The sequence below is a fragment of the Alternaria rosae genome (genome assembly GCF_020736505.1).
Source record: "Alternaria rosae strain MPI-PUGE-AT-0040 chromosome Unknown BKA58scaffold_4, whole genome shotgun sequence".
NCBI lineage: Eukaryota > Fungi > Ascomycota > Dothideomycetes > Pleosporales > Pleosporaceae > Alternaria > Alternaria rosae.
The window spans coordinates 2,998,534-3,012,362 of NW_025763573.1; the positions used below are offsets into that span (position 1 = coordinate 2,998,534).

At 51.1% G+C, this 13,829-nt stretch overlaps 7 protein-coding genes across 7 annotated transcripts; 4 read left to right on the top strand and 3 right to left on the bottom strand.

Annotated features, from left to right (window-relative positions):
* Positions 1-12: 12 nt before the first annotated feature.
* Positions 13-2,048, bottom strand: BKA58DRAFT_164283 (aldehyde dehydrogenase domain-containing protein). Its single transcript, XM_046165044.1, has 4 exons — positions 1,709-2,048; positions 1,201-1,655; positions 785-1,148; positions 13-719 (listed from the first exon to the last, which is right to left on the bottom strand). Exons 1-4 carry the CDS (start codon positions 1,764-1,766, stop codon positions 97-99), a joined length of 1,500 nt encoding a protein of 499 aa, XP_046026871.1. The 5' UTR covers positions 1,767-2,048; the 3' UTR covers positions 13-96.
* Positions 1,935-3,671, top strand: BKA58DRAFT_164277 (uncharacterized protein). Its single transcript, XM_046165043.1, has 3 exons — positions 1,935-2,466; positions 2,518-3,161; positions 3,219-3,671. The coding sequence occupies exons 1-3, from the start codon at positions 2,331-2,333 to the stop codon at positions 3,612-3,614; spliced, it is 1,176 nt and encodes a 391-aa protein (XP_046026872.1). The 5' UTR covers positions 1,935-2,330; the 3' UTR covers positions 3,615-3,671.
* A 373-nt stretch (positions 3,672-4,044) lies between these two features.
* BKA58DRAFT_401407 (amino acid/polyamine transporter I) lies at positions 4,045-5,636 on the bottom strand (the record flags this gene model as incomplete). The annotated part of the gene is made up of 2 exons (XM_046171661.1): positions 4,045-4,085; positions 4,133-5,636. 2 exons carry the CDS (start codon positions 5,634-5,636, stop codon positions 4,045-4,047), a joined length of 1,545 nt encoding a protein of 514 aa, XP_046026873.1.
* A 1,159-nt stretch (positions 5,637-6,795) lies between these two features.
* BKA58DRAFT_164286 (endoribonuclease L-PSP) lies at positions 6,796-7,482 on the top strand. The gene has a single exon (XM_046165046.1). The coding sequence runs from the start codon at positions 6,936-6,938 to the stop codon at positions 7,335-7,337; it is 402 nt and encodes a 133-aa protein (XP_046026874.1). The 5' UTR covers positions 6,796-6,935; the 3' UTR covers positions 7,338-7,482.
* On the bottom strand, positions 7,483-9,147 carry BKA58DRAFT_164285 (fungal-specific transcription factor domain-containing protein). Its single transcript, XM_046165045.1, has one exon. It carries the CDS (start codon positions 9,009-9,011, stop codon positions 7,629-7,631), a length of 1,383 nt encoding a protein of 460 aa, XP_046026875.1. The 5' UTR covers positions 9,012-9,147; the 3' UTR covers positions 7,483-7,628.
* Positions 9,148-10,873: 1,726 nt separating this feature from the next.
* Positions 10,874-12,538, top strand: BKA58DRAFT_164301 (ligninase LG6 precursor). Its single transcript, XM_046165047.1, has 2 exons — positions 10,874-11,382; positions 11,433-12,538. Exons 1-2 carry the CDS (start codon positions 11,139-11,141, stop codon positions 12,236-12,238), a joined length of 1,050 nt encoding a protein of 349 aa, XP_046026876.1. The 5' UTR covers positions 10,874-11,138; the 3' UTR covers positions 12,239-12,538.
* Positions 12,539-12,793: 255 nt separating this feature from the next.
* On the top strand, positions 12,794-13,384 carry BKA58DRAFT_439366 (uncharacterized protein; the record flags this gene model as incomplete). Its single annotated transcript, XM_046173683.1, has 3 exons — positions 12,794-12,939; positions 13,103-13,208; positions 13,307-13,384. 3 exons carry the CDS (start codon positions 12,794-12,796, stop codon positions 13,382-13,384), a joined length of 330 nt encoding a protein of 109 aa, XP_046026877.1.
* Positions 13,385-13,829: the final 445 nt, after the last annotated feature.

Sequence of the window (13,829 nt, forward strand, 5' to 3'; positions counted from 1 at the left end):
AGGTAGGAGCATCATCATCCTTCAAGCAACCATGTTGCGTATGTAGCGATATATCGGAATGGTACACGTTGCAATTATCATTCATCAAGAGTAAGTCTACAAGAACGTGCCCAAGTTGACATGAACAGCTTTCACTTGAGTGTAAGCAGACAGCGCATACGCGCCCAGCTCCCTCCCGATACCACTCTGCTTGTAGCCACCGAAGGGGATACCGAAATGCGAGTCCTGACTGCTGTTGATCCAAACCATACCCGCCTCGATCGCACCTGCCACGCGGTGGCCCCTCATGATGTCCCGAGTGAACACAGCCGCTCCCAACCCGAACTCTGTATCGTTCGCCTTCTCCACCGCTTCATCTTCCGTCTTGAACTTCTGGACAACGACGAAAGGACCAAAGATCTCTTCGCGCACGATCCTCATGTCATTACTGCAATTAGCAAATACGGTCGGCTCGACAAAGTATCCTTTCTCTGGTATGCCGCTCTGCTTGCCACCAAAGACGAGCTCAGCTCCGTCAGACTTCGCTGTGTCGAGGTATGCAAGAATCTTCTCCTGGGCAGCTTTGCTGACTTGAGGTCCATGGTTGGTGTCAGCATCGAATTGCGAGCCAATCTTGGTACCCTCCTTGGTCTGCTTCTTGAATGCTTCGAGGAACTTGTCGTAGATGGTGTCCTGGACATAGAGCCTGGATGTTGCGGTGCAGACTTGTCCCATGTTCCCTAAATGACTTTGTCAGTCCTGAATAAATACTGCAAGAGGACATTGCAAAGAGAAGGCAGCATACCCATGATACCCATGTGCGACCACTTCACAGCCTGGTCGAGATCGCAGTCATCGAAGACAAGAAGGGGGCTCTTGCCACCAGTCTCCAAAGTGATGTTCTTCAAGTTCGTTGCTGCAGCCTTCATGATGTTGCGGCCAGTAATAGTACTTCCCGTGAAAGCGATCTTGTCGACATTCGGATGTTCAGAAAGCCGCGAGCCCGCGGTCCTTCCGTATCCATTGACGATGTTGACCACACCTGGAGGGAAACCAGCTTCTTGGATCAGGGTGGCAAGGAACAGTGCACCAAGAGGTGTCTGCTCTGCTGGCTTGAGCACAACGGTGTTGCCGCAAGCCAATGCTGGACCGAGTTTCCAAGCAGCCATCTATGGGACTTGTTAACCGCGACTTGCATCACTCAACTTGATGGATACATACCATGACGGGAAAGTTCCAAGGGATGATCTGTCCACAGACTCCAAGGGGTTCATGTTTTGTATACGCCAGTTTCGCATTGCTCGTCTCAATCGTCTGCCCGTATACCTTGTCCGCCCATCCAGCGTAGTATCTGAAGACCGAGATAGTCTCAGCGACGTCTTCGTCCATGGCTTGCTGGTAAGGCTTGCCGTTATCCCACGCATCGACGGTAGCAAGAATATGGCTGTTCTTCTCGCAAAGATCACCGAGCTTCCACAGCAGTTGGCCTCGTTCGGCGGCAGATAGTTCGCGCCATGCTGATGACTTGAAGGCAGCTCGCGCTGCGGCGACTGCAGCATCTACATCGTCCTCGTTACCGGCGGAGACCTTTGTGATGACGGACTCGTCGTAAGGATTTATCGACTCTAGTGTTGAGCCGGATTTGGAGGGGACAAATTCGTTGTTGATGAAGAGGCCTAACAAACGTTAGCTGTTCAAGTCTTGAACAGCTGAAGTCATTGATGCTTACCAGTCGGCTGCGTCCACTTCGCGCCATTAGGTGCTGTGAGGTCGATTGATTGAGCCATTCCGTAATATGTGTATGCGGCAAAAGAAGGATCAAGATATGGAAAGTGTTACGCGACGAGGATATGGAGTTTAATCTCGTGGACAGAGCTGGACATTTGGCCTTTTCATCCTGCGCCCTCGATAAACGCGTCTCCGTCACACCCACCCCGCACCGAGGTTGGAACCACCATTGTCCAACATCATCATAACCAGACTCGCAATGACTATCATCCTACCCCAAGAAGCTATGCCCATTATATTTCCCAAAGCAGACAAAAACTTGACCAATACGCACTGCCGACGAGGCCTTGTTCTCACCACGAGGTATGGGACCGGGGTTTAGCGTGGCAATGTCTTGCAGTTCGAGCTATACCCATCATGGCAAGTACAGCGGCCATTTCTTGACCCACATTTCGCTGCAAACCTATACACGCGGTCCTACGCTAAGGTGTAGATAGCTGCCAATGGTGTCATTTGCTATTGTCAACGTCCATCTCGCGATGATCTAGCATTTAACTTGTCTTGTCGTCTGTTTGTAGCATTATCGGAAGCAGTGCGCGAGGAAATACTACTATCTCATAAATATGTTATCGATCAATCCAGTCTTGACGCCTATGGGCTTTGCGGCTTTCTTGGTCGTACTCGCGCTCAGCTTGCTATGGCGGACACAGAAGGCTTCGAGCAAAAGCCGCTATCGATCTTATGACGTGAAGCAAAAAGGTGCAGTTGCCTGACAGATTGCTCAGCAAAAAGAGTACTGACCTCTCCAAGTGCCATCGATATCTTTCAAGACACCATTGCCAAAACCCGCGGAGGACTACAAACTTGAACTTACGGACCCCAAGCTCTATCGACCCTTTCGTCATGGCCCGAACTTTGTCACAATGGGGATCCGGAAAATGGACTGGAACGAATGGATTGAAATGGATTCGAATTTCATCCCCTACCACGATGCCAAGGTTCGAGAGCTCGAAAAAGATCTCAAATCCCGGGTACAATATGTCGACAACGAAGTTACGCGTCTAGCATGCTTTGAAGTATTGGAAGAGCTGACGCAATATCTTACGCATCGCTATCCAGAAGTCTTCCAATTACATGGCAACATCCTCCGTAATACAGTCACTGGTGAAGAGTTTCAGTATCCGGCACCGAACCCAACGGAAGCGATGGTTACAGCAGCAAAGCTTGTCCAGGATGATCTTGTAGTTATGGTATTGAATGATGATGGCCAATACCACATCGATGCCGGAGCAGTCTGCCTACCTGGGTTCTGGCGGTTGACTGAGAAATACCGCATGTCACTCGACGAACTCCACATCGAAGCCGGTGTACCACACTACCAAGAGAAGCTGCAAAAAGCCATGAACCGTTTCTTTGTAAATATGACGTGTGAGAAACCTGTCATTCGGAACAATGTAAGTGGCAATCTACTCACTTTAGGTATCGAGGCACCATCGCTGATTAACTTCCAGTTCTTCATCCAACTGGACGACGATCTTGCGTGGTCACACCGCATGGGCGATCAAAACTCCAATACGGTCGCCTCCTGGGCCACCGCCAACTCGAAAGGTCTTCGTGTTGAGGACATCCACTTTCGCTCGGAAAGACAATCACTGAGACGGCTACCGAAGTCTAAAGCTCTACTTTTCACTATCCGAACGTACTTCGAGCCGGTTACGACTATCGCGAAGGAGCCGCATGTGCCAGGAAGACTGGCCGAGGCTATCAGAAGCTGGGATGATACGGTTAGTTACTACAAAGGAAGGGAACACTGGGAAGGATTCTTACTTCCGTATCTGGATGAGGAGCACAGGAAGCAGGTTGATAGCGGGGTGTTGGAGAAGCCGGAGGGCGAGTTCCCGTTTTGAGTGTGGGATTTCATGTACAGACCTAGCATAGATATACTTTGTTGCATAAAAAATACGACACATCATATGTGGGTGGTTTACAACATCAATGGGTGCTTCTATCTTCACCTACTACCGAGCTGAAGAGGCCTGAACTTGTAGCCTGCGATCTTGGGAAAGACAGTCCATATATTCCATACCTTTACCATAGTGAAAGCGCTTCAATACTACACTGCACTTTTTGCGTACCGGACGGTCAACAACACTGAGGGTGGCTAAAATTTGTGTTTGTTGCATATATATCTTTGAATCTCAACGACTAGGTATTTCTAAAGACGAGGTATACTCCTGCCTAGATAATATCTTTGATAACATTGAGGGCTAACTCCTAATGAATGCGACGTAGATTATAACCACCCCTAGTAACGCCAGGGCAAGAGAATGCTACACCCTAGTAAACATCATCCACCTCGTCAGGCGGACCTTTGAACTCTGGACAATGTCAGTAGAGCCTACAGCAGATGAGCATGGTTACTTACTATTCCTGCCAGACACCGCATACCACAGCCCACTCAAACACGCAAAGCCGACCAACACGACACTAGCGTAGTTCATGGAGACCTCAGTAACAGGAAGCGCAGTCGGCATGCTAAAGAGCACCAATTCGAAGAGAATCCATGCCACAGCACCGATGTTTGCTGCGGTACCCACTAGGCCACCGACATTCCATTTCGCATGTGCGACTTCTCTCCTACCCGTGAAGAGAGAGATAGCGATGGGAACGAGGTATCCGATGGCGAGTGCAATGACGCCAACTGACGCGAAAGCAGTAAATGCGCTGCTCGAACCGAGATTAATAAGACCGAGGAGCATCTCTATAGCTGTGACGAGTGTGAGAGAGTAGATGGGCCGATCAGAAATGGTGCGTGTCCAGAGGCTAGCGAGCGGAAGCGCGTTGTCGCGACTGAACGCCCATGTGCAGTGTGAAGCAGCAGTCGTGATCGCAACTGCGCAGAAGAGAGTGACGAATAGGACCATGATCATCAATATCAGCGCTCCGGTCTTCGAGCCCATGATAGAGTATATGATGTACGGCAGCGCTTGCCCGTAGGGTGCGTTGAGGATGTCATCGAGCGGCGGTAGCGTAAAGCATAGTGGTAGGACAAACAGGAGTGATGCGAGACCGCCGAAGGGTATACAGAGGGCGATAGCGCGAGAGACTTCAATCTCAGGCTGGACGCACTCTTCCGTCATCGATGTCACCATGCCGATGGCGGAGAAGGCGTATGCTGGTGGAAGGAGGCCGATGAAGAACGTAAAGCCTGTACCCCAGCCCGAGAAACTGCTGTCGTAGTTTCCAAGCGCGTAGGAAGCTGAATGCCGGCCTTGCTGAGCGCGGACCGAGAGGGCGATAAGAAGCGTGATGATGGTAACGAAGTTCCAAACTGCGGCCACGGAGTCCACATACGGTAGCAGCTTGTCTCCAAGTGAGCAGATAAGGAACACCAGTACACACAGCGAGTAGAAGATGAGAAGCAATTCCCAGTCCGATGCCACCCACTCTGGGTTGTAAATCGAGACCGTCGCAGCAATGAGGGAAGCGAACCCGAAGTTGACGGAAAGTGCAATGGTCCAGTTCCCGATGAGCCAGAACCAACCGGTCAGGAATGAGACGATCTTGCGTGTCCTCCTGCGTGCACCACAGAGTCGGTACGACCAGTAATACACCCCAGAAGATGTCGGATACCGTGATGCCAGCTCGGCGAGAGAGATCGCGACGCACCCATTAAAGAAGAGGACAACCAGTACGCCGACGAATATCGACAGTTGGCCACCACCGTAGATGGCGCTCATCAAGGGACCGCCGATACCATAGGGTACTGCTACGATGGCAAGGCACATACCCAGAACACTAATGAGCGACCGGTTCTTCGTGAGCTGCGCATCATATCCCAAATGGACGTGCTCAACGACACCTTCTTCACGCGTAGTCACCGGACCCATTGGGTTGCCGAGCTTCTTCTCGCTGTTGGACGCCGACATAGTGGGAAAGGATGATTTTTGAAGTCAGGATGGCAGGAATAATGCGACGGCGAGAGTCTGCACGAGGTGAATGAATATAGCTGTTACAGGCAGTTCCATCTCATACGGTACATGCGCTACGCCTGACAATGTGGCGTCCACATGATAAGATATGACGATAGTTCACTGCTCACAGATAGGGAGTATTGTCCACGCTGGATCTTTGCCCCAGACTGAAGTGCCTTGATTCGAGCTCAAGCCTGTACTGATTGCATCCCTACTGACTCGTCAGAACATCGCTTCGAGATAAGCGATGTCTTGAATACTCAGCCACCTCAGACAAGGTAAACACTGAATAGATTTGCAGACTGCACTACGATAAAACGAGTAAATCGGAAGACCTAGCGTCGGTGTAGGCTCTAGAGTGTTCAGTCCTTTCCTTGTGTAAGATGCAGCCATGCTCTTGTTTGGAAGGACGATAGGCCTCTGGTAGTCGTTTCTGGGGCCCCAGATTTCGCGTGTAGAGCGCTCGCACATGACTTTGGTAAAGAGAAGGCTTATCTTTCGCTCAAAGCTTGGATGCGCCGTCAGATCCGTGCTGCCGGTCGCATACTAGAAACGTTTCAAAGGTCTGGAAAACGACTATGCCAGGGAGAGAAGTTCAAAGGGCAATGCCAAAGCGTATTCTTACGTGCTCGAGATGCCGATCGGACATTTGGGCCCTGGTAGTGGAGCCTTTGCATTAGTGTACCACTAAGCCGAAGATGGCAAGTTGAAGGGCAAAGATGGCCCTGAAGAACAATAAACCCCGGCCCCATTACTTGTGGCGAAAACAAGGCCTGGCAACCTTCCGTGTTGAGAAGTTCCATCGTTCCAGCGGAATCATTTATATCGAAGATAGGAGCCCGTGTGCTTGTGCCAGATGTGGATTGCGGGGCCAGCCCACCCTCAGTCTTCGAGGAGAATATCTTGATAATATCAAGCCTATCTATACCAAAACAAGACAAACAACGGGCAATTCTTCGTTGCTGGACTTTTGAATGAACAAATTTGGCTTGGTCTTACACTCGAACCCAGCATACTGACGCAGAGGATGCCTTTCATTGCAGCGCGTACCGAAGCTGTGTTGCGACCATTCAATCCATGGCTCATATAGCGGGAGTATGGCCCATAGGTTGCATCGGCATATAAGTCGCAATTTACCACGACTTTGCATTGTACAATCTCTTATCCGACTTCTTATCAACTGAAACACTCGTCACCAACTTCCTTTTCGCTTCGCCTCAAAACAATCTAACATTCGACGCTGAGATCTTCAGTATGCCTGCAACGTTCGGAAACTACGCTGGCAGTGAATCGAAATCGAAAGCTTTCCACTACTCGCAAGCCGTCAAGGTGGGAAATGTCGTTCGTATATCCGGTCAAGGTGGATGGGATGCTGAAGGGAACGTGGCCCCAGATGCCGCAAAGCAAGTAGAGCTAGCACTCGGAAACATCGAGAAGGCTCTACAATCTGTCGAAGTCGAAAAGAGCTTATCCTGGAGGAACGTGTACGCTATCCGGTCATACCACACAAACATCGACGAGTCTGCGGACCTATGTATCGAAGGCTGGCGACGCGTTATGCCTGATCACCGACCGGTATGGACATGTGTCGAGATTACCAACCTTGGTATCGAAGGCATGCAAGTCGAAATCGAGGTGGAGGCTCTCGTTGAGTAGGAGTGAGAGAGGCGGTACTCAGACATTGGTAATAAGTTGGAACACAGGCACCAGGGGTGGCTAAAATTCCTGTCGCGTTTGCTGCATACACACTCTTGAATCTTAACAACTAGACTGTCCTTAGAGTCATGTATACATCTACCTTGGAATCTCTGTAAAATGCGATACGGATCATGGCCGCCCCTGGTGCAAATACTAGAGAGTCAAGCAAGTGGCTCGTGGTCGTAAGCTCGGAGGCATTTTGCCGGAATTATCGCAATCTTCTGCTGTAGCAAAAACCGAAAAATTCTCTCATATAACCAATGTACACATGGCAGTGTTTTTGAAACTTCCGCTCCACGTAGTAGGACTACGAGAAGGTTGCCATAGTGCCTCCAAAGTTGCTCGGATGGATAGTACGGACTCGAATCGCAGATTGTTGTGTATGTTCCCCAAAATCTTTATAACACATTCCCGATGTGCCTCCAAGAGTGAATGTGCGCCAGCTACATAGAGTGGGAAAAGAGCACAATTTTGCGCCCTAGATCTTGTATCCATGCCTTGTATGCATTCTAGACACGCATGGACATGCTGCTGGAGAAGAAAGTGCTTCGTAGGAATGTCGTGAATAGCGCTGTAAAGGTATATGAGGCCTGCGTGCTGGAAACAACGAACAAGTGAGAGCGATGCTGTTGTAACAGGGTTTAGCAGGTCTTGTCCCGCGTCTCCGTCTGGACACTCTAGCTTGGAATATGTGGGCTGAAGCGCGTGCTCGAACGCCTGCGCCTTCTCGACGCAAATTTCGACTCCGGTTTGTAGCTCGTGGCGGTAGAAGCTCATCTCGGCCAATATGGATAGAACAGACCCAAGCGATGTAGTGCCAGGGACGACTTCCCACCATACTGATCCTAGCTCCATTGTCTCCCAAATGGAGGCTGGGAATGAAGGTTTTCGGTCTTGAAGCAACGCATCGGTCAGATCGGTGGATGCTAGTTCCGAGAGCAGCATTCTAGTCATTCTGTCTGACGATGACCACGCTGCTCGAAAGCCGCCCATTGTGTTGATGATTGCGATCGCTCCTGCGAGGTGACAACCGGTCGAAGCGTCATCTGACATGCAATTTACATAGCCTTCCAGGAAGTACAAAAGCAGCACTGCGACTAGAAGTGCGGAGAGCGCAGCACCATCGGATTGCTCGCTGCTCAGTTGGCCGCGGATGACGGACAAGCAATGCAAGCGTCTCCTCTCAAGAGTCTGTTTAGACGATCCACGCTCTTGCAGCGCCCGATGCTCCTCAGCAAATACGCATAGGGCCTGGAGGACAGGTTGAGAGCGCAGGGCAAGTGCAACTGGTGGCGGAACTGGCTCATGAAGAGTCGAGAACAGTGGCCATAATCGCGCTTTGAAGTAATCCAGTGCTCTTCGCTCATTGACTGCCAAATGGATGCTATTGAGTGAACGCTCGATGGACAGCTGCGGTAGACACTCGGGCACCGTTTTGGCAGGTCGCTTCTTCCATCTGAGTAGTAGCTTGTCGTAGCTGCAGTCTTCCGCGTTTACGGAGAGGAGGCATCGTCGGCATGTGGGCTTCTGAAGATCGCATTTGACTCGTCTTTGCTTGCAAGGCCAGCACGACCCTTCAACCGTCCGTCGACGTTTTGGCGGACTGTTGCCAGAGGATTCCGGACGCGACATCTGTCTGCATGACGTGATGATGGTGGTGAGTTCAAGGTGGAAGTGACGAAGTTGTGAAAGGGGAGTGCCAGCCGATATCAGATGGCTGATGCGAATCTCCAAATGATGAGAGATTATTGCCCACAGCTTCGATGCATGAAGGAACAAATATCGAAAAGGGCGAGACGCGTCGAGGCCTCCGCTGATCGGGGCCTCCGATTGGCGCACGCCAAGACCATTATTCCCGCTAGGGCCGTGGCCTCGCAGCTCCACCAAGGCATCTCTCACTCCAGCAATGCGATAACGACGTCTGATGGAATATTTGTCACTGTTGAGCATCATGATAATAAGGGGTCGGGGATAGTTATGCTAACGCTTGGAGCGAACAAACAATCAAGCACCATGTCAAGCCTCATGCTTTTGCGGGCCGAAGAAGCCCTGGAGGCGCTTGGAACCGTACATGAAGCTCAACAACCCTTAAAACCCTAGACTTCAACATCTTCAATCCTCTGCTAGGCTGTTCTGTCATCGAATATCAGGGGCGTCTGACCTCCGAGCGTCGGATTAGCCAACACTTTGGTTCCGAGCGATGTCAGGCTGCACCTAACATCAATAGCTTTGCTTATTACCGTGCAACCCGCTGGTACGGTAGTGGTACCTGCAGTAAAGCAGAACAGCACGAGGTAAGCAGAAGTACCTGCAAAACCCTCGTTCTTTACACCTGCCGTATGCGCGTTGATGCGCGTTCTGAACACTACTCTCAACATCGACGTCGTGAAAAGCAATGGACACCGGCTCAGGGTGGCAGATGTTGGGGTCACTGCCCTGAACAAGCCCTTTGTTGAATGAGCAGATTTAGAGGGTAATCCAGTTGTACGAAAACCTGTTCCATTACTGCCAAACACCTACAGGGCTGAGCATTCCAAAGGTCATGTGCTCGTGGTGGTTCCGGCTCTCCACAGCAGCGGCTGCACGATTACACTAGTGTTGTCGATCACTTTGCTCAGCTCTTCTACGTGCCGTTGACGGACTGGAGGCTCACCGGATTCTTCTCAATCGTCAACATCAATGTTCCTTAGCGGCAAGCGTCAGTGGTTCCTGTATCACTTTCTTGGGGCAATACCCGAAGGCAGCTCGAAATCGCATTGCTCGCCAGAGCCACGACACCTAGGCATGCAAGCGAATCCCAGCTGATGGTACTAGCTTGTGTAGCTGAAGAACAAATACACCGCATAGTCGTTGCACGAGTTCACGTATGTGGGACCGCAAGGCAAGTGGCGTATTCTTGTTCGCGGATGATGGGCTCAGGTCCCGGATCATCATGCGGAGAGTATTGAGTTTTGGCATGCCAAGCGAACACGCGAGATCTGGACAAGCCACCATGCACCTTCACGAGAAAACACGAGGCTATCGTGGCTTCGTAGAATTCTGGACAACGGATACCGACGCTAGCGGCACCGGGGACTCGCAAAGCGGTATGCTGCTTTTCGGAAGGGTGATCTTCCGCAGTCACGTATTGGTGGCATACACGCAGGATGCAGAGACTATACTGTCGATATTCTCGCTCTGGGCTGTACTTGCTTGTCGAATGGCGAGTGTCTCGACTCGCACTCTTTGAATCAGGGACAATTTCTGCAATAGCTGGACCGTTCGCAAATGCGCCCCTTCGCAAGCTTGGCAACTTTCTTCTAGGCGGCGACTGCTAGACTACCCTCACTTCTTACATTTACGGGATATACCTGTCTCAAAAGGTCACTAGTCTAGGCTCGGCCCTGCATATCGCTGTCATGACCATCACCTGGTAGCTGTTTGGCCGGCTTTCCTCAACCGCATCGCTTTAAAGCGGTTGGCTTGGCCTGGGGCTACAGGGATAGATTACTATTTCGGGGACCGAGCTGTATACCTCTGCTCAATGTGGCTTGCTGTGGCCTCAACTGAGCGGCGTTTTGCTTCCATGCGGGACAGTGGTCGGCGAGAAGACAAGGCCTAGGACTTGGTACACCGTTGCTGTTAGGAGACTGTCGGGAAATATAAGGATGTTCCAAACACCTTGTCTTTCGTTCCTTACCAGCTCACAGTCGCTTGCTTTACCTTGTCTTTATAATTTATTGTTCATAATCTTCTCGGTCATTACTTACCTCAGCTGCCATGATGGTCGCTACTAAATCCCTGGCATTGCCACTCATCGCTCTATGTTCGATAGCATCATCGACACCATTGGAACCGCGTCATGCCGCACCCGGCCTTATCGATGGCATTCTCAATGGCGTTCTCACGGGCATTGAACAGCTCATTGCGGATGTCTTGTCTGGTAAAAAGTCACCTATCGACAACACCAAAACGAACAAGCCCTTGACCTGCTCATTGTTCAGCGTGGACAAATGTTGCGTTTGTGAGTTACAACAACAGACTTTCGATTTCTGAAGGCCTAACAAATTTCAGGGTACGATGTCTCTGCCGAGCTTACCAACTTGTTTGTCGGGGCTGACAAACAATGCAACGACAACGCTCGTGCCGCAGTCCGTATGGGCTTCCACGATGCTGGGTCTTGGGATAAAAATGCTCTCAACGGTGGTGCCGATGGATCGCTGCTCATGGAATTCGGCGAGCAAGACCGACCAGAGAACAACGGCCTTCAGAGTATTCGCAAAGTACTCCAGGGCGTACAGTCCAAGTACAAGGTCGGGTACGCTGATCTCGTTCAATATGCGCACAATCACGCAACAATCTCGTGTCCGAAGGGGCCCCGCGTACTTACATTCGTTGGTCGCAAGGATGCGACAAAGGCCGCGCCCAAAGGACTCCTACCTGACGTTCATCAAGACGCCGACAAATTGATCGCCATCTTCAAGGACAAAGGTTTCTCGCCCCACGATCTCGCAGCACTCGTAGGCGCCCATGCAACAGCCCGCCAACGATTCGTGGACATTCGCCCAGAGGTTGTTAACAAGCCCCTCGATACGACCCCCGGTGTCTGGGACGTCGAGTTCTACAACGATACTCTCAACAACCCCTCGGGCGGCAGTGCTGACCAGAAGGTCTTCGTACTCCCAAGTGACAAGGTGCTATCGGTACATCCCAAGATCAACGATGAGTGGAAGAAGTTTGTCGGTAACCAGATCCATTGGAACCTGGACTACGCGAAGGCTTACATCAGGATGAGTCTTCTGGGTGTGGAAAAGAAAGACTTGATAAAGTTGGTGGACTGCACGAGGACACTGCCCGTTAGCAGGCCCTCGTTCCCTTAGTGTACATGATTTAGAATACCCCTACGCGCATCGCAATTTAATTCAATAATTACTATGACAAGATGTCTTCGTGTCGTATGCGTGTTTGCCACGTGCGCGTGTATGTGAAGTGTCGACTAGGTAAGACCTCGGGAGCCTTGGAGGGCCCCTTCAGGGACCGCACCTTGAGAGGATCGCTGAATATGGAGTTGAATAGCGGCAATAACCTGGACTCAAAACCATCGCATGGGGAAAATTTAGACGATGCATTTGGTGCGACCCCTTTCAGTTATCACGCTTGGCAAAAACCTTATTGTGTCGAGATGCGATGAATGAATCGCCGTTCATAGTCTACCAGATAAAGCCAGGCGGGATGGCTGACATAAGCGTGAGGCAGGCAAGGGTCCAGGTCAGGCGAGTCGAGCTTGCTTGTTTGTAGTGCGGAGAGCAGGTAGCTCACAAACGTCACGGCCGGCACACGAGCGTCACCACCACCACGCTGCACCCACACTCTCACAAACCGAGACTAGATTTCGGTCCACGACACGAGCGACGTGAAAGATAGTAAAGGACACAATGGCAACCCAATTCTTGAGGGCGGCGGCTCGCGCCGGCGCTCGAGCGCCTATGGCTGCTTCCCGCGGATTCCAGACAACCGCTGTACTGAGGCAGGATACTGTTATTGCGCCAGTGAAGAAGCCTGTCGGTGCTTTCAGGGGAGGGTGAGTGCTCATCCCGCAATTGCATTCGCCAATGTCCGACCGGGTTCGATGGCTATACCACCACGAGGGTAGCCTGTCACATGCAGCAAGGCAGGCGCGAAAGCGAAGAAGCGGACGCTGGAAGGGCAAAAAAGACTGGAGTACTTTGACTAACACATGGCAGATTGTTCGGATTCCTTCTCGGTGCGACCACATCCGGCGCAGGCATGTACTACTATGTCATTGACGAATACCGCGTATCGAACCAGCTCTTGACCGAGGACATCTACGTACGTCATTCCTACCTACATCCGTTGCGGATACCTGCGAGCGCAAGACAGCATACGAGGGATTTACAGGCGAAACAAGTCATGGCTAACGAAAGCAGGCTCTCCAATCCGCGGTCCAACGGATAGAAGGCTACGTCCGCACCCTCGAGGAGAAAGTGGAATCGAAGAAGCGATAAATCACCCACCACATACCTAACAAGTGGCGATAATGCGGCCGAACCCGAGCAACGCGCCGAAGGGGACCTGCACAGACGGAGCAACTAGTACAGAACAACGGACCAGCGGGATGGAACACACATGTACACTACGAGATCGGACTCTTCTCCGTCATTACGAAAGCTGGTGCTCATCGAGTACCTACCTTATACCACACATATTTCATGCTGTTCATGCTGGTATTTTGGACCTTGACGATGATATCGTGACGGGCAACCATTGCCGGAACCTCACAGGCGGATTCCAATTGCAGCCTCTCTGAGCCTTTGTTCTCCTACGAGGTAGCTGCTTCCACCGTTTAGGAAGGTCGTATTGATGCAGTGAGCTGAGATTGCTATCGTGACTCAATGTCGGCTGCGCCACATTAATTCTATCTATAAGGTCTTCATGCACAAAATCTCACAA